We start from the raw sequence: 25,802 nt of genomic DNA, 5'->3' as shown, positions 1-25,802 counted from the left end.
CTGGGGTTACTGGGGTCACAGAAGGCTTAAGGCAGATAGACCACTTCTTTGGCAGGGAGAGGACACAGGTCCAACCCCCCAGCACATCTGGTTCATGCCTTAAAATCAAAATCCCTCTGTTCTCCTAAGATTTCGGGTTCACATTTTCCGTAGGCTTTCTAGGAAAAGACACACCAAAAACTGAGGCGTGAGAGACAGATGAGTTGTGCAGCCTTGAAGAAAGGACTGTACAGAATAAAGTTGATTTCTGCTATGGTGGTAATTACAGACTAGCCCAGGCATTTGAGCCTCTTTTGTTCTAAACATAAAATGTGAAGTTAGCTGGGCCAGCAGGAACAGCTGATGGTGCAAGGCAGGAATCTGCATGAGCTACCTGGTCTCACTGTTAGCAGTGCCATAATGCCTTTATGGGATGCTGTCAGGGTATGACAGACCATATAGCAAAGGAGCAAGCTGCTCCAGTGCACATTAGGAATTCTGAAATAGCCTCACACACCTGAATGTCTGATGTCTGATTAGTAGAGAGAAAAATCTCTCCTTTCAAATCTCTTTTATATGCTTCCATAAAGGTAAGTGTCTTAGCTGGTGCAAAGACTCTCTGCCCAGGGCAATAGATTTTGGAGACATTTGCTAGCAGTATTTCTTTACTCTCTTAACCTATCATTCAAAATGGAGCTAATTTCACACTGTCATTTTGAAGATCCTCACACATCCTCAGTTTGAGCGCAAGTTATTGCACATCAGGCAGATACAGAGGCTTTTAGCTTGTGCTGCATAGCAGATCTGATGCACCCTTGCATCTATAACATACTTTTTAGGGATTGATATAGTGAGAGAAGGTTAATCTTTTCTTAAACCACCCTTTATTAAAAAACATAAACATTTGTAAATATATAAAATTATAAAGTACCAAGTGCTTCTTGCTTCCCAGTACAGTAGAACTCAAAAGTGGCAGGTAAATTTGGTGTTAATCTGTTTGGCGTGTTAGTTGCAGGAGTGCAGCTAGTTTTACAAAAGACAGCTAATCTCATTCCTCTGAGAGGTTTAAACAATTTTGTTTCACTTCGGTTTCAGAATTCCTTCCTTCTCCTTTTGAAAAACATCAGTGCTTACTGGTGAGATCAAGGCTGGAGCTGTAGGAACGAGCAGGCTCCCTAGGAGGATGCAGATTGCAGATGGGTGTTTCGCAAAGGGAGAGCTTTCCAGTTTCTAATGGGGAAGAGAATTCAGGCACTAAGACATCTCCTTTGTACAGTGCTTCTCAGGGAAAGTGCATCCTTGGCACTGGGATCATCCTTTAGCTGGACTGAACAAAGCTAGTCACAGATCCAATTTGCATCAAGATCCCTTAATCAGTAAGTACTGATATTCCTTTGCAATATGCATGGTATGAAGCACTATGAAATCCCAACTATCTAAATTTTTTTACCACCTAAATGTTATAAGGAAAAAATTTCTCAGGTTGTACACGTAGACCTGAACACCAAAACAGGACACCAGACTGCAGTGGAAGTACTGTTAAGAGGAAAAATCCAGTTTTACCCATAGTAATTGCTAGCGTAACTGAACTCCAAATGGGATCTTTTGTGTTACTCCCCATCTCTTATAACACTGATGAACACTTGTCAGTTGCAGAGAGAACTGGAAGGTGTTTGTTGATGTTGTTTCTCACTTGGTCTTCCCTCCAGAGCCCCTAATACCTGTAGAAACTTATGACAAGTCCCTGCACTCTCTAAGAGGTCATCTTTGCCAGTTCTTCTGCCCGTTTTCACCACAGCAGGCCCTGCTGTGTCATTGCCCTAACAGTGAGCTGCCCTCTCAGTTTTCCTCCATAGGACAGCGTCACACTACCCTAATATTACACCAGCAGGTAGGTTCGTCTTCTTGTGGAAAACTTGAACCACTGAAATTGCAGGAGAGGAGGAGAAACAGAAGCCCAAGTGAAACAAGCTTAACCTGAATGTCTCAGCACCTGGCAGGGAACCAGATGGGTGAGGAATGTTGCCATATTTAACTCCTGCTGCTTGCTGGTATTTTCTTTTACAGGCACCACTGCAGGCAAGGCTTTTCTTCTCCTGTCTGTAGGAGAAGACAAAGTGGCTTATTGTAACAGACTTGTATTACAGATCACATACTTTCACTTCCCTGCTGAAACGAAAGGATGCTCTGGCTCCTACTGCCTTTTAGCTAAGAGACACGATCAGATCCAACCTCAGAGTAGAAGAGTTGTTATGCTGCACAAGAACCACAGTCCTTAAACAGAAGTTTTCCACTGGGTTTGTGGTAGGCACAGCTCCCATCCCTCTGAAACCTTCACCCTTGATCCAAGTATATGAAAACAAAAAAATGGCTGAAATATGATGCTCCCCTCCTCTGCAACATTTCTTTAGCTTGAATCAAGTCAGATAAAAATTTCAGTTACATGCATAGTTGTCCAGTCCCACTTTGACCTTTCTGTCAGGACAGCATTTCTTTCAGCCCAGATCCCCAAATAAATGCAAGATTGAGGGGTGCACACCAAAGGTGCCCTTTGCTCTAGTCTTGCTTGTTGTGCAACAGGACCCAGGATATCCCAGTGTGCCAGATGAGCATTGGTCCATGCCCACAGGTCCGAGCCCTTGGTCCTCAGCATCCCCTTTTTGGCCTGCTTAGGATTCAGGAACATCTGCTGTTGCTGTATCTTCTGCCTTGACCAAATCACCACCGATCGTTTCAGCATGGAGTCGCTTGTAGTCCGTGTGGAAGAAGATGACGTAGCAACAAGCCATAGCACTGCAGAGGCCAGCCAGCACCAGCACCGGAGCTGCAGGAAAGGTACACTTTTAGGCAGTGAATCCACAACTCCCCGTGGGTGCAGAAGCCTAGAGGTCAGCTCCCAGAAACTGCACAGTCTGTCTGACTGCCTCCCAAGGGCTACCCCCGAGCACAGGGTGCAGACCACAGGGGGCAATACCACTCTGGTAACAGGCAAACCTTGCTTCGCCTAACACTGGCATAGGAGGAGTACTTAGGAGGAATGTGGAAGGTTTCTAGGACTCCAAATCCTGCGTGACCTCACAGGTTACACCAGTGCACACAGTGTGTTTGTGGGAGTGCGTGTTTCTGTGTAAATGTACATGTTTGTGTGTGTGGTGAAAAACATTACAAAAAAGACTGAATCGAAACACTTGAGTTTCATAAGAGAACAGGTCCTCAAAGGTAGTGCTTCTTGTTATATCATTTGAAAGCAGGTGTAGAAAAAGTTCACTAACTCTTATCTAAGAAAAATTTGTGTTGAAAGAAACTTTTCTGAAGAAAAAAAAAAGTATATCTAAAAGACTATGGAACAAGGCCTGAAAGTAGTTCTCATTCCAGCAGTGTTTCAAACACACACCTCCATGCCTTTCTCCACAGACGTTCCTGCATGTATCAGATCACAAAATGAGTAGGAATGGGTGCCTGTTATGAAGCTTTGATCTCTGACAGCTAGTGGAGCTTGTTCTGGGGAGTTTCTGCTCAGCCAAGCAGCATAGATTTAAAAGATGATGATCAGCCTTTGTTTACAGTGTCCCCAGGACTTGGGGTCAATATTACATAAATATGAACCAGCTGAGAGATCAAGGCCAGGGTTTAGCCTGCAATGAAAACACATTTGTGCTCTCATCTCAGTTGCTGTCTCTTTTTCTGACCAGCTAGGAAAGGAAGGGAAATCTGGAGTAAGTCACAACAAAGCTGTACCAGTATGTTAAAAACACAGGCAGGTGTTTGTGCAGAAGCAAGAGGTCACTTTCAGTCAATGCAGTTGTATTCTTGGCCTCCCACACTGCAAAGCAGCACAGGTTGTGCTACATGGACTGTGTCTTTCTCTTAGAATAGCTGCTTTCTAGCTTGGTAAGCTCCGGTCTCTGCAGGGTGACCATAAGAGTAATTTTAACCCAGAGCGAGCAGTGGCATTCATGGCACCTTAGAGTTTTCCTGTTTTCAATCTTGTAGGCTTGGTTTAGCAGGAACTCCTTGGTAGCAAGGAGTGCACCATCAGATTTGGAAAGGTGGGTAGGAAATACACTATAGCAGGAATCAGCATTGCAGGGTCCCTCACAGTGAGACCTGGAGGAGGGTGGGGGCTACACAGGATGCAACTGAATGTCCAGCATCATTTCCCAAGGACGTACTTACTTGTCCAGTCCAAGGCTCCATCCTGGTCAAGGGCACAGGTGGAGAAGGGATCCTCAGAAACACGGACAGTGAGGGCTTGTAGCAGAATCATCAAAATCACACCTTCAACCTGGCTGTGGGGAGAAGCCAACATGCAGTTATGGCACCTGCCTGACTTATCAGTGCTGCAGACAATCCCAGCTTCCCCAGTCGGAAGGGAGTGAGGCTTCTTTCTGGAGCAGGTTCCTTCTAGCAGAGAAAGCTACTGCTGGATTCCACTGGCCCAGGCACTTGGTTAACTGGCCCTGGCTCACAGGGTGTCCAGGTCAGCCTTTCTGCACATCTCCAGACACAGGGCCAGTGTGGCAGAATCACTATATACTCCCTCTGAAGTCAAGCAGGTGTTGAACTACATCTCTCAAAGAGCTGAGGCTTATTCACTGGGCAGAGACTCGGAAACACCTCTCACTCCAGGACTGAGGATGGAAAAAAGTCATGCTATGACTTCAGCCTCCTCCTTACTCATAGCTGGCTGGCAGCAGCAACAAAATCCACAACCAGTGAGAGACAATAGCCTTCAAAGGCAGTGTCTATTGCCCCTCACTCACTGATGTTTCTTGCTTCTGGAGCTCCACCTGACACAAAAGGTGGCACCAGGTTATTTGTATCACTGATTAGAGCTCCAACAAGTCATTCCTGCTGAATTCTAGAGCAAGCCCTAGGCAGGTAAACTGATAACAGGAAGGACAGTCACTGTCCCATCTGTTGTGACCAGGTGCCCTGGGACTGATGAGCCCCATCTCTCTCAGCAGAGCACTGAGACCTGACAAGTGCCTGTACTGTGATGAGAATGGGTGTGTCTCTCAGGCACACAGCCCTCATGTGCTCCAAAAGATGCTGGACCTGGTTAAATCACACTTAGTGCCAAGCAAGGGCGACCTTCATCTTCCTTCTTGCTTTTCTTGTACCACTTCCACATAATCCTCCTTGCTTTAAAACATTTAGCTCTTCAGCTCTCTCGCTCAGCCAGCCAGCTCCCCTCTTGCCATGGTCACGTTCACAGACACCAGAGAGAAGTTCAGCAGGGTGGCAAGCACTGATGTCCATGCTCTCTTCTCTACCTGCACCCACACCCCTGTGTGTGTGTATGTGTGTGTTTGAACACAAGCTCAGCTGTTAATTGGATTTAAGCTGCCTGCTTACCTTGCAACAAAAATCAGGCCTGTAGACGTGCCCTCTCCCACGGGGTAGGAGCACTCCACAGCCAGCTCCATGGCAATGGGGTAGATGGCAAAACCGAAGAAACCGAAGAGTGAGCTGGTGATGGCCAACATGATGGCCTGATGTCTGAACCGAGAAGCCTGCAGGCAAAAGACACAATAGTCTCAGTGTCAGCACTGTTGCACAGAAAGTCTCTGAACCCATAACCTGCAGGAAGCTCCAAGGCCTCACTGTCTCACCACTACCTTCCCTATCTGTTCCTGAAATCAATTTTTTACCTCCAGGTCTCTAGAGTCAACTAATGGCTACACAGCGGAGAGTTATTTGTTGAATTGAAGCAAGGGGAGGGAGGATTCAGCAGAATTACCTGAAAAGCATTGGTGTGGTTGTACTACTTTAACTTGACATCCTATATAGTAACTTATCAGGAATGTGTTCAGTATACCTCTAGTCACAAGTGAAACACACCCTTTCCTCCCAGTGCAAAGTAACATTTCGGAGGTGCTGTTTGCATTGGGTTACATGTGAGAATTCACTGGATTGCTGCAGCTCAGTGATAAGGAAAATTAGTCAGACTCATGTTTGTAAAACTGGGCTTTTAACATAAACAAAAATACCCCAAAACCCCACAAACCAAAAAGCAAACAAAAAACCACAAAACATTTACAAAACGTGGAGATTAGTTTAGTGTCTAGAACAGCCAATGCTGGTAAAGATGAAGTACTTTGCAGCCACACTGCTGGTACCTCCTTCCTTACTGATGTAATAAATTCCCACAGAGGAACACGAGGTGTCTGTCCTGGCGTAGCTACAGGCCTGGCCCAGCTAAACTGGTAAAGTCAAGAAAAACTCTGTTTGAAATCTGAGTTTGAAGCGGATTTGAATGGGTTATTTTTGTTCTAATACTTTGAACTAACAGTTCATCTGTATGGGATGAAGGTGAAGAAAGGAAGGGGAGGAGGGAAAGGTTTGCTTGTTGCTCCTAACACTGCCTCCTTCCTACTCAGTGCTTTATCTGAGTCCAGGCAATCTGACTTGTATACAGATCATCCTCAAAAAAAATGCTAGAGTACTAAAGGGGGAAATGCAAGGCTTGCTTGAGGCACCTTGGCCTACAGTGACAAAGGCATTGCATTTGTCTGTCTCTTCCAAATGGAGCTACCATCACTGGGATCTTGGCGCAGGGGAAGGTGGGATCACAGCGTACTGAAAGTCTTGATTTTTTCAACACACAAGAGAAATGCACAGCATAAGCCTGCAGGGAAAGCAGAAAGCTGCACCATTTTGGGTCCTCTGCAGTGCTAGCAGTTCCCTGTGTCATGATCAGATTCTTGCTGTATGAAGGCTCCCACTGGCAATGGTTATGCTTGCGTGCAGTACTTGCACTCTAGCACCATGGGTGTAAAGTCTCCAGGTTCTGCATTCCTCTCCTGGCTGAATCCAAGTGTTCTACTTTTTTGCCTCTCTTGTCTTGTCCTCCTCAAGGAACTACTGAAGAACTAGGCACGTAACTAGGTCCTTTCTGCTAATGTTACACTCCCGACACCCACCCTTGTTAAAGGCAGGTGTTGGGAAAACAGGGCATTCTTGTTCATTTTTGTAAGATGGATATTTAGCAGTTCCATTTCCTTTCTGAAAAAATGGCCTTGGGAGTCAGGAAGCAAACATGGTGATCCAGTGTAGGGAAGTAAAACTATGCCAATTTATTTATATCCTGAATCAGTCTCTTTCGGGCTCCACAGTGACTGTGAAATTCTCAGTAAAGGGTTTTTCTTTAAAACATTCCTAGCCCAGAGAGATAATTCCAAAGCATAACACATGGCTTAATAAATACTATGACATCAAATGACCTTGGTTTAAGCTGATGATTTATCAGATGGCAACAGAAATAAGCCCACGGATACGGTGTAATGCAAGGGAGAACTCACCACTGCAAACACAATGCTGGCAAGTGCACTCAGACAGAAACAAATCTTGGTGGACTCTATGAACTTCCTTGTCCGGTCAACATACATGCCTAGTAGGAAAGCACCCAACAAACCACACACTGTGAACAGGGCACCATTCAGGCCAGCAAAATTCTGGAGGGCAGAAGAACAAGTAATGAGAATCTAGAGCAGTTAGAAAAGAGATTTAATGTCACTGACCCATTTGCCAAATGCCAGGGGATCACTTACTGAGGTAGGAAAAGTGTCCTTGCCCGCTGCAGTAGTTGAGGCATTCACAGGGTGCTGAGTAGTAAGTAACAGGGGCCAGGTGCTTCTATCAGTGTGTGGGGACAGCAAGGTGGCAGGACTCCCAAGGGATGACCAGTCTCTGCACACTTGTCAAGGGAGGCTGGGTGTAGAGCAACAGCAGTTCCTGGCATTAAAAATTCCAGCCTGGAGCCACTGGGCTCTTTCAGGGGCAACCAGGTGCTTTGTCCACACTGGTGCTAACAGGTCCAGCTGCCTTGGGACCTGCTGCTGTTTATAATCATCCTCCTGGCCCTTTTCTTACCAGGGACCTGCACTGGCACACCCCACATGTGTTAGATGGGACACATCACCTGGCTGTGTCAAAGCCTAATTAGAGAGGCAGTGAGCAGTAGCTAGGATAGGGTACATGCTCTGTTGCCTGCAGTGATTACCCTTTGTTTGCAATACTTCTTCAGCTCCATAAGAATTCAAATGCAGACAGCAATGCTGAAAGCAGAGCAGCTTTTAACAAATTTGGGTAAACATTTCTGGGATCCTCAGGGGCAGACTGGAAGGAAAGGGTACATGGAATGGTTTCTGTGGGCTAAAGGGGTGGGACAAGCCAGTCACACAGACAAAACCATCATGAGGGACAGAAAGCAAGGCTGAAAAGTTTAAAAGGTTTCCAGTGAAAAACCAATGGTGTTTGCAAACACGACCTGGCTATGGAGCCCTGATTCAGATATTAGACCTGGGAGCTGAAGAGGGGGTGGACAGAGACCAGACACGTAAATGTGCATACATAACATCTGGAGAGGTGTTTTAAGAGGACCTCCATGGCAATACAAGCAGCAGGACTGAAGTGCAGCCTGCTGAGGGGAAATACATGAACTGGGACATCCTCCTGCTATTACAGGGAAAGAGCAGGAGGAGCCAGCTGTGCACACTGTGCTGAACCATAAAAGCAGCACCTGGGCGGTGTCATAGCAAGGATGGGGAAACAGCTGTCACACTACCTGGGACTTCCTCTGCTGCCCTGGCTTCGTGTAAGTCTGTGCAAAGAGGAAAAGCTGCTTGCCTTCAGCTTCACTTTAGGGCCTGCCTGGGCTCCATTCTACTCTGGGATAGGTGACAGAAGGCTGCACAGACATCAATGCTCTGGAGGGGCTTAGGAAAATTGCAATATTCTTTTTTCCTAAAAACATTTTCACTTGCAAATGGGAGCCTGGTCATGGGCAGTAATGAAAATGCAGGTTATCCATTATGCTAAGAGGTTGGCTGTGCTCTGGATTAATGTACTGCTTAATCTATATTAGATAATATGAACAAATAAGATATGAGACTGCAGCATATTCAATTGTCTTCATTTTGCTCTGAATTCCTTATCAGGGAAAATCAATTTGATTGTTTCATAGATGATTTGGATAATGGGGAGAAAAGGAGGAAGACTCACATTTGAATACCCCTTTTCACAAAGGATCTGTTCTAGCAGGGCTGAAAAGCAGGTGAACATCCCAATTCCTCCTCCAAAGCACACTGCCAGGATGATGTATGGCTTGTTTCTCAGGAGCTAAAAAAAGAAGTTAATGTAAATAAGTGGAGGGGGGAAAAGGGCCTGGCTGTGACAGTAGACTTGAGGGTGAGCAGGTGAAAATGCTGACAGGGCAACTCTGTGATTACTGACAAAGTAGGGCTCTGTCCTGTCAGTTCAGTGAGAGGACAAGTTAAAATGGGGACCATGTAGGGAGGAAAGATCTCTTCAGTGCCCAAGTTCTTCCTTCGTGTTGCCATGTGCTGTCCTACCCCTTACCACATCTGTTCAGAGGGCTCGAGTTGTGTGGTCCTCTTGGGTGAGCCCTGGTGTGCCTGTTTGAGGTATCTGAATGACAGCCAGCCCACAGCTGAATGCTCAGATAGCATCTCTTGCAGCTTTGCTGTGAGCAGCCTCCACTCCCAGAGGAAGGAAGGGATCCTGATCTCCTTCAGGGGGCTTTCCATGCAGGTTTGGGGAAGTGGCGTTCTGAGTCTGCTTTGTAAGCGAATTCCCCAGCATATTCCTGTCTGGCAGGGCTGAATCCCTCACTCCACGTGGCACTCTCTGTGCTATAGCACTTACCATTTTGAGCCCCGTGAAGAACGGCTGTGAGTTGGAGTTAGTGGCACTGGCTGAAGGAGGCGTGGGAGGAACCTTCTCGTGAATCCCCAGTGTTGCCAGGGCACAGGCAGTTACTGCTGGGACAGCATAAACACCCAGCTACACAACAAAAGGACAAGACAAGTTACCAGTCTTTCCAGGTCCACTGCCCCCAAACAAATAAATCAGCTGGACTCAAATTAGCCCAGCTAAAACTAATAAAAGCAGATTTCATTTACCATCAGTGGAATGTGCTTTCCTTCAGGAACTAGTGCAGGTGACAACAAGTTTGCTATAAGAATGCCTAAGGGATTGGCTGGAAGGAAATAAAAGAGAGACATTTTTTTTTTCACGCAGGTAGTCAGAATTATGTGTCTGCCCCTATTGCCTGCCAGCACCAGAGCTGCCGTGTGCAGCAGAGTAATAAGGACAGAACAAGGCACATACAGGGAGAAACTAGTAGGGGAACATTTGGAGAAGCTGACTGTTTGGTCTTACTGTTGCCACATCTGTTCTCTCACCCCCATGAAGTCCATCCTATAAAACCATTTCTCTACAACTCCTAACCCCTCTAGACTGTTTTTCATCTGTGAATTATGATGTACTCACCCTCAGAAGCCTGCCTCAGTAAATGTCAAGCTAAAGGGACAAAATTAAGGTGGACGAATCCGTGACATCTGTCCTGGTGTTATATGGCAGGAGTTACAAACAGAGATGTTTTCCATTCTTTGTTCCCCCATGTCATTAGGGGGAATACACTATTGTGTGTAAGAACCCCCTGAGGCTTCTGGAGGGTGAACAGTGGCAGCTTGCTCAGCCTCAGCTGGCATCATAGATGCTCCATTCCCTTAACTGTCTTAGTGGCTCTTAACTGCACTTACACTAATATGTCCATGCCCTTCTAACATTGAAGGAATCAGATGTGGACAGGGGACCTCCTCAACCTGCTGGCAATGCTCTTTTTAAAAGTCACTAGGATGCCATTAGTTTCCTTTGTCAAAAGGGCATGAACAGCAGATAAGCCAAATGACAGCTGTCTAAAGTGACACTAGGTCATTCCTGACACTTTTCAAGCCTTTATGCTTCCTCCATAAAGCCCAAACAGGCTTAACAAGTTGATCTTTGCTATCAACTACAAAAATCACATGGCAGCAGAGAATCTCAGACACTGTACTGCGAGAGGGTGTTGCATTGTTATGGGGCTGGATTTGAGCAGCACGTGAAGCAGGACTCCTGGGACTTAGCTTGGAAACACCTAAAATTGCAGGAGACGATTTTTGAACTTTAAGGCAACATTCCGCAAGTAGTCAAAGTAGAGTTGATTTTCTACTAGTGTGGAGGGATGGGGTTAGGAAAGCCAAAGCCAGCTTGGAACTGAGTCTGGTGAAGGGCAACGAGGGCATCTGCAAGTACTTTAGCAGCAAAAATAAAATTAGGGAAAATGTGGTGCTGTTGCTGGAGGGGGTGGGAGACTTGGTGACAAAGCACACAGAAAGTGCCAAGGTATTCAATGCCTTCTTCACTTCATTTGTTGTTGGTAAGACTGGTCTTCAGCCCTGAGACGAGAGGTAAAGTCAGGAGTAATGAAGATTTACCCTCGATGGAGGAGGACTAGGTTAGAGAACATTGTATAGCCCAGACATACACAAATCCATGAGACTGATGGGATGCATCAGTACTGAAGGAGCAGATTGTTTGCATTGCAAGGCCATTCTTGGTTACCTTTAAAAGGCCATGGTAATTCCAAGAGGCTCCTGAAGACTGGAAGAAAGCATATGTCACTCCCATCTTCAAGAAGGACAAGAAGGAGAATCCAGGGAACTTTCCAGGCCTTTCAGTTTCACTTTGATCTCTGGGAAGGTCATGAAACAACTAAAACTCTCCACCATTTCCAGGCACAGGAAGGACAATAAAGTGAAAAGGAAAAATGCCTAACTAATCTAGTAGCTTTTATACAGTGAAATGACTGGCTGGATGGATGAGTAAAGGGCAGCTGACACTGTCCCCATAACAATCTTGCAAAAAAACTGACAAAGTACTGGCTAGACTAGTGGACAGTGAGATGAACTGAAAGCCAACTGAATGGCCAGGCCCAGAGGATTGTCTTCACTGACAGGAAGACCAGCTGGATGCCAGTCACTAGTGATGCACCCCAGGGGCTGATACTGGGGCCAATACAGTCTAACCTGGATGATAGGACAGACTGCACCCACAGCCAGTCTGCAGATGATGTGAACCTGGGAGGAGTGGCTGATAGAAGAGGTGGCCATGCTGCCATTCAGAGGCACTGCAACAGACTGAAGAAATGGGTAAAGGGGAATCTTGTGAAGCTCTGCTAGAGGAAATGCAATGTGCTGCACCTGGGGAAGAATAATGACACCCCCCTCCCCCATCCACCAGTGCCCCTTGAGGCTCACCAACAGGAAAGCAGCTCTGCAGAGAAGGACTAGAGGGACGGGTGCACATCAACTTGACCATGAGGCAGCAACACAACCTCCTGATAAAGAGGCCACCAGCAGCCCGGGGTCTGCACTAGGCAGGGTGTTGTCAGTGGGAGGTGCTCCCTCCCCTCTACTCAGCACTTGTGAGTCCACATCTGGATTATTGTGTCCAGTTCTGAGGCCTCCAGTGTAAGGGAGATAGGAACTTACTGGTCCAGAAAACAGAAAATATGATTAAGGGACTGGAGCTTCTGTCATGGGAGGAGACATTAAGAGAGCTAGGACTGATCAGCCTGGAGAAGCTACTGGAAAGCAGTTTTGCAGAGAAGGACACGGGGTCCAGATGGATTGCAAGTTGACCACAAGCCAGCAATGCACCCTTGAAGAAAGGTGTCCAACAGCATGCTGGGCTGCATTAGGAAGAGCATTTCCAGTAGCTGAAAGATCTTTACTCTCTACTAAGACCTGGTGAGAAACATAGAGGAGGTTGAGTCCAGTGCTGGGTTCCTTGATACAAGATACCAATTAATGGAGCAAGTCCAGACAAGGGCCAAAGACATGATTAAAGGAGTGGAACATCTCTCATACCTAAGGAGGCTGAGACAGCTGGGACTGTTTAGTCTGGAGAAAAGAACCTTGATCAGCAATTACAAAGATGGAACCAGACTTTTCTCACACAAAGCCTAACACAGGAATTTCTACCCAAACATAAACTTCTTTACTGTGATAGTGGCTTAGCACTGAAACAAGATGCTCAGATAAGCTGCAATACCTTCATCCTTGCAGACAGTCAAAACCCTGAATAGAGATAAACCTGGGCAACCTGGTCTAGCCAGGCCTGACTGAGCAGGGCATTGGACGAGATGATCCCAAGAGGTGCCTTCCAACCTTATCTTTTCCACGGTTCTGCTGAGGTGTCATTAATAGTGCTATAGCTGTACTCTTTCTGCTCTGTACTTGAGAAAGTAGTAGCTTATGATGCTGGTGAAATGTTACCTGCTTCTAAGTACATGGACTCAATTAAACAACAGTTTCCAAGGAGAGAGATTAAATCTTCTCTGTTGGGGTAAAATGCAACTGGGCATTGTTGAGAATATTTGCAGGTTGTAGCCTGCAAAGTAGTCAGCTGTTTTCATGAACTATAGACATGTTGAAGCAGTTCCAGAAGGTATGGCTGAGGGTTGGAAATGTGAGCACTGGGCTAAATTTTAATTTAAATTTTAAATTTAAATTTTAATTTTAATTTAAAACACTGAGACTACTTGAGTAATTACAAGGTTTCAGCTGCCTTCTTTTCCTGGGAAGAGAAATTTTATGAGCCTAAACCTTCTATGAATGGAAAGGAGATCACTGCAGTTAATCAACTGTACATTATGGTCCAAGAGTCCTGGTGGATTAGGTTGCAGTACTCTGCAGTGGAGCTATGTGTTTTGTGGTCAGTGATGCTGATGCACTGAAACTCCTCAGGGTGCAGACCACAGTAAATGAAGAATCCTATGGATGAAACAGGGGTCACTTCAGTGGAATCAGACAAGACTGTCTACTTTTGACACAGGAGAATTTCTCATGGTGTTCACAGGAGATCTGGCACTGCTTCTCTGTGACTAAGTCTCTAGAAGTGATGGGTAGGACCAGAATACAATAAATACTCCAGAGCTGAGTCATTAATCACTCTGACAGCTGAGTCATAGTGATTTCAGCTGCTCAGCAGGATCCTGGGTGCAAGGTCCATATTTGTCACAAAAGCCTGGGGAAGACTACCCACTAATAGCAAGAGGCTGTAGGGTCAGTTTCTGTGTGCAGCACTGATACCAAACATACTGGAGTGCTGAGTGCTGCTCTGGCAATTACACAGGAAATGGGTATTGATAATTTGGAGCAAGATGAGGGATAAAGCTCAAGTGAGCAACAGGAAGACATGGAGACAAGTGGGAAGAAGCAAAGGGAAATGTGGCTGTAAAGTTACTTTTTCCTAGACAAAAGAGAGAAGAGGTGATTCTGTCCATAACTACCTGACAAACAGGTGCAACAAGACTGAATAGCTGGGGGATAAGGAGCATCGAGATGAGAAGTAACAGGCTGACATTTGCCAGTGATGTAATTAACCACTGGAATAAATGACTGGGGCTGTGGTAGATCCTCGTTCTAGGCAATATTTAAATTTTCTTGAAATGAAATCCTGATTTTGTACAGCAGACATTATGGGTGTAATCAGGCACTATAAATAGAAGCCCTCTGTGCAGCAATCTGCAGGTGTTGCTTCAGACAATAATAACAGCCCATTCCGTCCACACTCTGATGTCCCAACGTGGCAGAGACTGAACAGCTTCAGGTTTTAGGAATCTACGGTTTCTTGCTCTTCAGTTTTATTCTTACCATAGTTAGATCCGTTTGGTCCTGAAAAGACTAAGGAGTTATGTGAAAGAAATGCTCTTTGGCTGCTCTGTCTGCTCTCTTACTTAAAAAGGGCAAGTTGTCTGCAGGCTGGGGTCCTTCAGGGCTATGAACTTTATTTCAGTGCCCAGTGGTCCTTGGTGGTATTGTATGGTGCCACACTGACAAAAGAGCTCCTTCTCCAGCAGGGAAGATGAAGGTCTGTCTCAGCACTGGGAAACAAGGTGAGTCATCAAGTCCACCCTATTCTAGGAAAGGCAGCGCAAAAAGATTTTATTTGTTCTGACACCATAAATCCATTCTTGGTAAACAAGAGAGCCCATGCTCTAGGCTTGCAGAAAGCTGTATAGAGGTGCTTCTGTACTGCCCTTTTGCCCATGCCTATCCCTTCTTCACAACTCCAACACAACGGGGAGGGAAAGCAGCTGTTGGCTGTTTTGACAGAAGGACATACGGGGCTCCAACACACTAGTAGGTACTGTGAGATTTCCCAGCTGGAGCCAGCAAGCCAGCCCAGTTTCTGAAGCATTCCTCAGGTCCTTGGAGAAAAGAGGAAGAGATTTCTTTGGCTGCTGGGTAAAAAGCCACATGAAGGGAGGAAACAGGTCTGTCAAGTGCAGTATCCTGTCTCTATCTGGACCCAAAGGAGACAAGAGAGGAACGAGATTAGAGCAAGCTTATCTGGGTGCCTCTCCTCCAGTTTCCCACCTTCCAGGCACTTAGCAAGGCAGGTGTGGTTTCTGTGTGGGTAGTCCCACCATTTAGCATCCCCAACATGTTTGTGTGGCCAGCTGAGGGTATTTTATCTGTGTATACATACACACCAATTAGGAATACATGCTCAGTCTTGCTACTGGATGAACTGGTGGACATCACTGCCACAGCAGTCCCACCTCTATCCAGTTACAGAATTTGGCAACTGTGACCATTGGCACTACATGCAACTTGGACACCTTCCTAAGAAGCTGCAAAATTAAGGCCATTGAAGACTTCGTACTTAGTAACATTAAGGGCTGTCCCTAACTTCTATGATATTTAGGCAAAGATGATAATCTCTTCATGGCAGAGAGAAAGAAGGTTAGAAGCCTGGGTGGCTTGCTCTGAACATAGCACCTAGATGTGGCTTAGACCCACTTCTTGCTCCTGTGTTTTGTTGCACGTGGCTACAAGACTCAGGGGTGGAGCTGCATTTGCAAGGGCAAATGGCTGCAGTACAGAACATTTCCTCTGCCTACTGCCTCTGAAAAGCAAAAAAATGCTAGTAAGTTCTGGGGGACAGCAATACTGCTTCGAAGCTATCACTTACCCATTGATGCAATCATATTTGCTGTCGCTCTCTGGTGGTCTGGGAACCACAGTGCTGCCAGCTTTGTTGGTGAAAAGATGATAAGAGGCTGCGCCAGTGCACAGAGGCATTGCCCAATAAACAGGTACCAGTAACTCCGGGAACCCAAGCTCAGGAACTTCAGGACGCTGAACATCCGGGTGATGCTACCCATCATGTTCAGCCATGCACTCAGGATCACCTGCAGCAAGCAGAAACAGGGCTTGTGTGCTGAAGTGTGAAGGGTAGAACTTAATAAAATAGATCAGCATGAGCAGAGTCTCATATGCACCACAGAAGACACTGGGTGTTATTAATACATGCCTGCAGATCATCCCTACCCCATTGGGCCACTGCAAGATGCTCCTCATCCAACTTGTCTCCTTAGGGAGCAATGTGGTTGTCTTGGCCCTGCATGAGAACTACACCACAGTGTAGCTTATGCAAGGGAGCAGACACTGGCGTGGAATGGATGAGAAATAAAGTTCACTAAGTACACCCTATTGGCAAGCTTGTGCCATCACCCATATTTTGCTGTGACAATCCAAAGATCATGGCAATGAATCATCCAGCATATGGATCCTGCAAATGCTCTTCTATACCACTAGCATGCTAGTGTTTCAGTGCCACATTCCACAACACAGTTTTGGGAAGACTGTGTAGAGATCCCAAGCTGGCTTAGCAGAGACCACGCTCTGAGCTGACAGGGGTCTCTTGCTTGCATCCTGTCCTGCTGCTCCTTAAACTCATCCTGCAAATGAAATAGCTATGCTAATACTTTTCCACAGCAAATCCTACCCAATTACAGCTCTGTCTTCACAGAGTCGCTCACAGCATCTATCCCTGTCATTTGGCTAAGATAACAAAAACTAAAGGAAAGTAGGGGTGCAACCTTATTCTGACTTTTCCCACTGTTCTTCACCTCAGAGGTGATGTGACAGCTGTTACTGAAACAGCTTTCAACATGCTCATCCTCTGCAGCATTTGGCAAGGCTCCCATCTAAAGCGTGCATGTTAGTGCTTTCTGCATCTGCTGTCTCTAGGCGAAACCTCCTCAGGGAAACAGAACACTTCAACTCACAGCACACCGGAGCCCCACGCTGTCAAGAACCCACGTTGCCACCAGACCAAACGGGATGGAGATGAGGAGGTACACTATTGAGAGCCAGTTGACCGTCTCCAGGGAAATGTGGAAGTAGGCAGCTGTCTTATCAGCCACAGGAGCGAACGTCAGCCACAGCTGCAGAGTAGAGACCAAACATGCGTAAGCACAAAAACCTCCAGAACAGAAATTCAGCATCTCCTCAAACTCAGTTGCGAGGAGGCTCGCTATCTTAGTCTCTCCTTGAAATTAGGATTTTAAGGCTGGTAATAAAAATTCAAACCTCCAGTGTCTGCGGTTACTTACTCGGCCCAGAGCACCCCATCCCTTTCACTGCCTCATCCCCAATCCCCTGGACCTGACGCTGGAGGCTGCCAAAAGTAGAGGCCAGTACCTTTTTCTGTCGCTATGTTGAACACGTTGGCCCCGATGCATGCACTTACCTGATGCAAAACACAAGCAATGCTTCTATACTAGCATAAACAAAATAGAGGCTGCTGCCTCCTCTCTGCAACTAAGAGCCTCTTAAACTCAGTCTGCTATTTACAGTTCCACTGGTAACTCCTGGACATCTTGCAAGAACAACTTTGTTATGTGTCAGCCAAGAGAGACACATTATTCCATGCTTTCCTCTGTATACTCAGATGATAAAAAAGGGCCTAGAAATTTGCATTATTCAATGTATCAGGACATGTAAGATGGAAGGTACACACAAAAGTAGTACTTTAATAACTATCCATATTTTTCTTCCAATGCCATATCTGAAAATATCTCCCTAAACCTTGTTTTAGGCACTGGTTTCACAGTTCCTGTCTGCTTCTGGATTCTTATAAGAATGACAAGACTTGATTCTAAAATCAGGTCCTGAGATCATGCACACAAGAAAGAAATTTAAACCCAAATTTAAGGATGTTTCTGTAGATTTTTTGCAAAGACGCCTCCTGGTGCTTTTCAAAAAGATTGGCCTAACCTGAGAACAAGTTTCAATAATGTGGATGTTAAGCTACTACGGTGTTAGAAGATGATCTTGCTGCTGCTGAATACTGAAGATAATAAAGTTTGCAGAAAAGTGAATAAAAACTTCAGCTATAGCTTTCTACAGAAGAACTCCAGCCACTGTTGCTTTCCAGGTACTCCTCCCTGCCATCACAAGCTTCCTCTTCCCAGTCTGCATCCTGCGGACAGGATCATCTGCAGCATTAATGCGTAACTGAAAAAGGGCTCAGATAACCTCAGAGGAAGGTGTGTCCCTACACTCTACTTGTTATTTCCAGTGTTCTAGTACTTTTCTTACGCACTAGGGACCATAAAAACTACCACATTAGACAGGAGCAGAAGGGGAGATGGACTTCTTTTCTTCCTGGTGTCACTGTGTGAGAACAGCCATGTGCAAATCATTGTTTAGCTAGGCTTTTCTCCTAGTAGGGATGCAATGAGTAAATGGTAGTAAAAGAGAAGTTGTGAATGCATTATCAGTGTCCTTGCAAGGATGCCTAGCATCAGTCTTCTCTGGAAGGAGCTGACATACTACTGTCTCCTGCATTCAACTCAAAGTTCACATCACCACACTGGGCTCAGACGCACACGTGACATCAGTCAAAGGTCTGGCAGAGGATGGATTTGGTATTTGCTCAGCTTCTTCAGTCAGGTGGATGAAGATGCTGGGTGCTGAAGGAAATTGTACTCTTAGACAACACGGAGGGTATTCCAGATCACTTCCCAGACTTTCATCAGACTGGGATAGGAATTTAAATATTTAATGCTAATGTAACTGTTTAGATGCTACTAGCATCACTAAGGCATGAGCATTAATTTGTTTATGGGATGCTAAACTGCTGCTAAACAAATCCCAGCTGTGTATTTCCAGCAATAGCAGTTCTCAGTTCCTCACTGCCTTCCAGATGGGGGTGGTGGTGATGAAACACTGTACCAGGAAACAGTGTAATTAAAGAGATGATACATTTTGTAAGCCAGCTTCAGGTAAATTTGCATCCCTCCTGTTCCTCTACACAAGATGCTCACCCATGCATGACATCATTAGGAGAGTCATGGCACAAGCCAGAGCACAGCATTTTGTGCACAGAGTATGTGTCTACGCAAGCCAGGATTAAGTATTCTGACGCATTTCCATTAGACCGAGTAAAACCATTCCCTGCTGAAAACCAAGCACATGGGCTGCGCTGTACTCCTATCCTGAACAAGAACTCCAGTTCTAGCATAAGTGTGTGAGAGCACAGAAGCTGGAAAGTTGCCTCCTGTCCAAGCCTGAGGCCCGAGCTTGTTCCTCAAAATAGGAAGTGGGTTTCTTCAAGGGTCTGGAGAGAAAAAGTATGTTTCGTTGTTTACCATGTGTTGCTCTGTAACAGAGAAATTCAGAACTAGGCAATGGAGCTCAAGGTGTTACTATAGTCAAAGAGGCCACCAAATGCCCCTGCAACAAAGAGATGGCACTGTGGAGTTTTGTCCAGCACAGGGAAATAGTGAGTGAGTATGCCACCTCCTGCTTTTGGTTTTTCCAGCTGTGATAATTTCATCCACAGTAGTTAGTAAGCTCTTCTGCTAGGAGCTGGAGCCCTTATCCTGCATGTTTTTCTGAAACTCTGCACTGCCAAGGCTGGTACTTACACAGAGATTGCTCTGATTCAAGTCCACTCATGCAGAACAGGTAAAGAAGATGCAGTTCTTTCTTGGCGAGGTCAAAGTCCTGTAACATCTAAAGATGCATAATACAGGCAGAGGGAGGTTCCACGCTCCTTCACTCTCCAAGGGCCATTGTCTTAACTCAGCTTTGGCCCACCAAAGCCACAGAATCACAGAATGACAGATATTCTGAGCTGGAAGGGACCCACAAGGATCATTGAGTCCAACTCCTGAATGAATAGCCTGTATCAAAGCTCAGGTGAGCTTTGACATCCACTGCAGGTCACAGGGACAGATGCAGGAGGAGAGAGAACATGAGAGGTCATAGGATGTCAGCTCCCAAAATCTGGTTGCTTCTGGGACAGACAGGTGAAAAAGAAACAGAAAGACAGATACCTCTGTGGAAATACACCCTTGTGGTCTGGTCAAGCTACGCTCAGCTCCATTGTCTGAGAGGCCACACAGAACTAGAGCCTCAGTGTGAGGTGCAGAAGGCATCAAGAGGAGCCTCTGTTATGCACTGTGCTGCTTCGTCCCTGTCCTCATGTGCTTCTCTGGAGGCAGCTCAACAGATGTCACAATGTCAGTTCCTGTTTGCGATGCTGACAAGCAATTTTCACTCACCTACTATAGCTCATGTGCCTTCAGAGCCATGCCAGGGCTACAATTAACCAGAACCTTTCATCACACTTCGACGAAATTCCCAACTTGGCAAAAGTTGGAGCGGATGATGATGGAGGTCAGCAGCAGTTCACACTTTGGGCCATGGCATGTTAGGTCAAGAGATTTACACAGAAGCCCACGCAGAGCTACTAAAGCACAGGAACTCTTTCCTTTGAAGACCAAACAGCTACAATGAGTCTGCGAGCCCAATCCCTTAATACTTGGCAAAACTCATTTCCCAGCATTACCTCACAGATTTTGCACTAGTTGTTCTCAAATGAAGCTTCTCCTGTAGTATAGTCCAATGTCATTCGTAATGTTCACTCGTGTTGTAGACCACAGTATTTGCTCCTTCAGCATTTCGTATGGACCTTTCCCTCCTTTCAGATATGCATCTAGCAGGATGTTGGAATAGCTGCTGCAATAGCACACACTATCTCTTCTCCAAATACACGAATTGAAGTTCCCACACTTCTCTCCTGAGTTCAAGCCTTAGAATCAGATTCATCTCACTGTGATTCCTGGGTTTAGGGACAGCAAAAGCTTCAGTGCATGCTAGTGTGGGCTGGTGTCCTACCTCAGCACACATTCTTTGCTATAAAAACTTGTGCTCTGCACAGCAGGCACAGCAGCTGAGGAAGCGGACAGAAAGCCCCCTGAAGACCTGCAAGCCTGCTCTGGCTTGCAAGGGAGTACAGATGCAGCTCCCATTGGCACACAGCTGGCTGACTGGGGAGCCATGCCCCATCATCAGAAGAAAAAGACAGAAACGTTTTCCACCTAGAGTCTACTTACATCCCTAATTACAGGGGTGGCCCTCCACACTTTCTTTAACAATGTAGGACAACCAGGGAAAGCAAGGGCACCGACAGTCAAACCAGTTGATTGGTATGGATATTGGAGGGGTCCTGGCTCCACTTTCAGCTCTCCCTCCCTTTGCTTTAAGCTTCTTCTTCTAGCTTTTGCATTTAATCCTCCAGCACCTCCGAGGGACTGCCTGGTCCCTTCTCCATTAACTGAGGCTTAATGTCCTTTAAAGGGGGCTGACAAGAAAGATGGAGAGGAACTTTCACAAGGCACGTAGTGGTAGAACAAAGGGGAATGGCCCTAAACTGAATAAGGGCAGATTTAGATCAGAGATTAGGAAATTTACAGTAAGGTTGGTGAGGCACTGGCACAGGTTGCCTGGTGAGGTTGTGGACTCTGGAGTTGTTCAAGACCAGGCCTGGATGGGGTTCTGAGCAATCTGGTCTAGAAGAAAGTCCCTGCCCATGGCAGGGAGGTTGGAACCTAAAGATGATCTTTAAGGCCCCTTACAGCCAAAACAATTTTATGATTCTATGACAATTGCAAGCCTTCATGGGCATTCCTGTAACCAAGAACAAATTACAACTGTTCTCATCCTGATTCCATTCCTGGTTTTCTGTTACATTTTCTGATACCCTCTTAAACCCTTAACTGATTCTCAAATATGGTTTCAGCCCTCTTCCTCCCAGAATCAGCCCAAACCCTCTCATTTTCCTCCTGCTTTCATTCCCCTTCCACCTCCATCTTCTCCTGGTTCAGTTCTTCCACCATATTGCTCTCACTGTTTCCACAGCCATACAGAGTCTCCAGGAACTATTTCACCCACAAGACCTAGTTTCCCTCCATGAATTCCAAGGCAGCCCACAGTTCCCAGCTTTACCTACAGCAGTTCTCCCAGTCCCAGCATGCTTTCTCTCATGCACGTGGACACCGATTACAGGGCGATGGAGGATGTCTTTCTGCGGCATGGAGGCTGCCCCCTCACCCTCTGAGACCAGGCTGTGAAGCCCTTACATCACAGTCCTCATCTTCAAGGTTAAAAGGGCCACGTAGCCTGGAAGCAAACAGCCCCTGGCCTCAAACAAAGGCACCTGTGCTGACACAGGAGCCTGGGAAGTCAGGACAGAGGCTGCCAGGCGGCAGCAGCTGTGTGTGCATGCGTATCTACAGAGGCACTGCTGGAGCAGACTGGTGTGGGTGAGGAGCGTGTGCACCCTGCCCTGGAGCATGCCAGTCTCCACTTATGCAGCTCTCCTTCCTCTCCCAAGTACACTTAGAGGTGGTGTAAGTCCTCCAGCTGGTGAGTCAGGAACCACTTGGCCGAGCATGAGCCAGCTCCAAACCGCTGCTCCTCCCCAGCTTGCTCCAGCTGACAAGCACAGAAGAGGACAGTAAACACACCTGGTTTCATTATTCTGTATTTTTCTGTGTCCTCAGTGTGAGAAAATAAGAAAAAGTTCCTCCCCCGAAACATAAATTTCCAACCTGCTTGGCTTCACAGGAAGGAGGCAAGAAGGAATGAGTCATTTGCTTCAGCAGTTTACCACTACGGCAGCTGTGAGCACACCATGAATACTCTTGAACATTAAGTCTTTGGATGAAAAAACCCACGCTTAAAACACTGCATCAGTTTGGCAAAACAAACCCGGGGAGAAACCTCAGGCAGAGTTATGTCACACCTCACCAGCTGCAAGAGACAGCTGGGGATAAATCATCTAAGCTTAGCTGTGGCTAGAACATCTTCTCTGCCCAGGACTTCAGGTAGCAATGAATTATGCTGATGTCTATGGTGTTTATGGCCTTCTTAAGATAAGGTGGGGGTTTGTTTCTTACACTACATTGTCAGCAAGGAATTCACAGAATAGCCATATTTAGGAAATGAGAACCAAACCCTGCTAAGGCAGTACCTGCCTTGTACAGCAAGGAGAGACAAAGGCTTTCAACCTCAGGTAACAGAGGTACAAGTAAGGGGCTATTTATCATTTATCATAAGGGCCTCTATTATGATATTAATCCCACTGTGCTCTGGTTAATGAAGGAATTACACACAGTGATGTAGAGCAGGGGGATATAGGAAAGAGCGCCCCTTTCATCACCAGACGGTCTGTCCTGGTTTTGCTCAATCATACCCTAAACCAGGCTGAACTAAGAAATACTCCTTTCTCAGCCTGCCCTTCCTGCATGACCAAGTGTCCCTTCCTGCAGTTAAGTTGCTTCTACCTTGTCTTCCTGACACTGACAGAGACCCCCTCTCAGGACTGTCTCCTGACTGTCACTTTTAGCGACACTCAAGGCCACTAATAGAAAACTGCCTGTATATGTGCAAGAGTGGGGAATACAAGTTTCTGGAAGCTTGGTCCAGAAAACGAGGTCCAAGTCAGACAATTCAAAACTCATATGTTCTTATCATATGCATTCATAGATAGCCTGACACAGGACTACAGAGAACAAAGTGCTGCATGCAACATTTGCGCAGGAATCGAGGACACATCTTAACTTGCATGGCAAATTTTCACACCACAGAACTGGTAAATTAATCTTTTCATCTGGAACTTTTAAACAGCAAACAAACACTTTGATTTCATGGACTTTCAACCACTCCCTCCATTTTAATGTGATTTTTATCAGGAACATTTCAGAGAAACTTTAGCATGGGTAAATGTTTGGTTACAACTTTATACATCAGCATACTTGCCATTCCAGACCTTTGCAATGGCTTAGAAACAGTATTTCCACTTCAGGATTAGGCACCCAGTTTTGAAGGGATAAAGTTCGGGTCTAATTTCATACTATGGAAAAATAATACTGCAGATAGTCAGGAAGTTGTCGAGAGAACAAGGAAACAGACAAGAGGTCAATCTCTCAGGGCTACAAAGTTTTCAGCAACATGACTCAAGACACAGTTACACTTGCACATGCACTGAAAGGACCATTTTAAGTAACCCTCCAGTTTGTTTCACTGTTAAGGTTTCAGCAAAGTCAGAATCTGACAAGACATCCCGAAAAGGCTTTGTACAGCTTCCTCCACCCCATGCTGTCACTGTCCACTTTTAGCAGGGTGGGGGATTTTTTTGCCACATAATGTTCTTCCACTGTGCCAATGTAACCACAAGCAAGCAGTCGAGCTTTTCTGTAGGGCATTTTTTTGTACACTCTTAAAGGATGCACTGATTTTCTATTGAGAAGGTGCATTTTCTTTTTTTTCTCATATAGAGCCAAATTCTCACTATGATTTTCCATTTCTCTACTCCAGCGCTCTTGCATCATGGAATACCTAATCGTCCTTCCAGCATTTAAATGTTTGCAGGTTACAGTGCCTGATCTTGTCTGCCAGACAGTCTGCATTCACAGCGTGGTAATCCTCAAGCACATGAATAATTCTATATCAATCTGATAATTATCAACAATGTCCTCAGTGACTTGATGAGCAAAGATCTGGGCTTCTATCTTGTGTAGTAAGCCTTGCTAAGTTTACGAGTTTATCTCAGTAATTACTGAACTTAGTTTTAATCTGTTCAACAGGTGGCAATGGGATCAAGCATCCCATTTTTTCCTGGTCTTTCAGAATAAGACAGTAAGAGTAGGCAGTAAGTTCACATAATCCTCTGTTTAGTGAAGAATCACTCCTATAGTGTTCTGTTTGTGCAACAGGCCCTGAAAGGATACCTAGTTGCTCCTTTTTGTGACCAGATAAATCTGCTGTCCTAGGCCGGCAATGAGGCGGAGCTAACTCGTGCTCCTCTCCCACGGCATTTCAACACTGCTCTGCTATTCTTAGGCTTGAAACATGTGACGCTCACAGACGCTGAATACTTTCTCTGCCTCCCCACGGCCTACGACGTGGACTCGGCAACAACTTTTGCTGTGCTCCAGGACTTATCTTGCTTCATCCCAGTCTGACTTGACGCTGCGATACTTCCTGCTATGCTCTTGGAGATCACACACATCCTCCCGCCCCATCCTGCCCTTCCCCTGTCACCACTCCTCCGTGCCCCGGATCCCACCGGTCAGAAAGGGAAGCGTGCAGGCCGAGGTCGCAACCAGGGAAACAAAGATCAAAGGGAAAAGCCACTTATTCGGTCCCTACGGTACGGCCAGGCTGAGGCTTCTCTGAGCTGTGCGCGTACAACCGAGTCCCGGTGCTCCGAGGATGAGGGGGTGGATCTGAGACAGGGCACTGGGGCAGAGCCCTGAAGGTTGCCTGGCTGCTTCTAGGAAGAAACAGGAGGTGGTTTTGGGCTCCAGAAAGCCATATTAGCCCGTCCTCCCTCCGCAGCATCAGCAGAAGCCAGAGCTGCTCTGCAGAGCCCCCGCACAGGCGGGCGGGAGGGAGGGAGGCAGGGCCGCCCGGCAGGGAGAGAGGGAGGCAGCGGGAGGTGCGCGCTGCCTGCGCTGCGCCGGGGCTGCCGGCGGCCGCCCCTACCCCACCACCCGCTCCCCCTCCGGAGGAGCGCTCCGCCGCCCTCCCGCCCCGGCCGCCCGCGGGGCTCCAGCCGCGCCGCGGGAGCGGCTCCCGGCGCGGGGGAAGCGGGTCCCGGCGCGGGCGGTGCCGCCGCCGCCGCACTCACCATGGCGTTGGAGCAGTTCAGCAGGCACACGGCGGCCAGCAGGAACCACCGCCGCCGGTACGTCTTGAACTCGGCCACCCTCCCCAGGCTGCGCTCCCCCAGCAGGCTCGCCGCCTCGCCTCCCTCCATCGCGGCTCGGCTCAGCTCGGCTCGGCACTGCCGCCTCCAGCCCCGCCCCGCCGCCCTCGCCGGCCTCC

At 46.7% G+C, this 25,802-nt stretch overlaps 1 protein-coding gene across 2 annotated transcripts; it reads right to left on the bottom strand.

The window, feature by feature from the left end:
* Positions 1-840: 840 nt before the first annotated feature.
* On the bottom strand, positions 841-25,802 carry SLC49A3 (solute carrier family 49 member 3). Of its 2 annotated transcripts, XM_027745213.2 has the most exons (10): positions 25,606-25,802; positions 16,907-17,065; positions 15,808-16,027; positions 9,906-9,982; positions 9,649-9,786; positions 8,986-9,102; positions 7,284-7,436; positions 5,338-5,495; positions 4,156-4,268; positions 841-2,803 (listed from the first exon to the last, which is right to left on the bottom strand). In XM_027745213.2, exons 1-10 carry the CDS (start codon positions 25,732-25,734, stop codon positions 2,649-2,651), a joined length of 1,419 nt encoding a protein of 472 aa, XP_027601014.1. In that variant the 5' UTR covers positions 25,735-25,802; the 3' UTR covers positions 841-2,648. The 2 variants fall into 2 exon arrangements, with proteins under 2 accessions (XP_027601014.1, XP_039236867.1); XM_039380933.1 differs by lacking the exons at positions 7,284-7,436; positions 25,606-25,802 and having other exon boundaries at positions 16,907-17,801.

Source organism: Pipra filicauda, unplaced genomic scaffold, assembly GCF_003945595.2.
Source record: "Pipra filicauda isolate LSUMZ 115617 unplaced genomic scaffold, ASM394559v2 scaffold208_size1342795_pilon, whole genome shotgun sequence".
NCBI classification, from domain to species: Eukaryota; Metazoa; Chordata; class Aves; order Passeriformes; family Pipridae; genus Pipra; species Pipra filicauda.
The sequence above is the reverse complement of the archived record's forward strand: the minus strand, read 5'-3'. Positions and strand labels throughout refer to the sequence as shown.

What these genes read in the sequence shown, in the direction of transcription:
- SLC49A3 (XM_027745213.2), bottom strand. Translation starts at nt 25,734, where the DNA reads ATGGAGGGAGGCGAGGCGGCGAGCCTGCTGGGGGAGCGCAGCCTGGGG. An exon ending in CCAGCATTGTGTTTGCAGTG is followed by an intron (nt 5,496 to 7,283) that starts GTGAGTTCTCCC and finishes TTTTGCCTGCAG; the next exon opens with GCTTCTCGGTTCAGACATCA. An exon ending in TGGAGCCTTGGACTGGACAA is followed by an intron (nt 2,804 to 4,155) that starts GTAAGTACGTCC and finishes CCTTTCCTGCAG; the next exon opens with CTCCGGTGCTGGTGCTGGCT.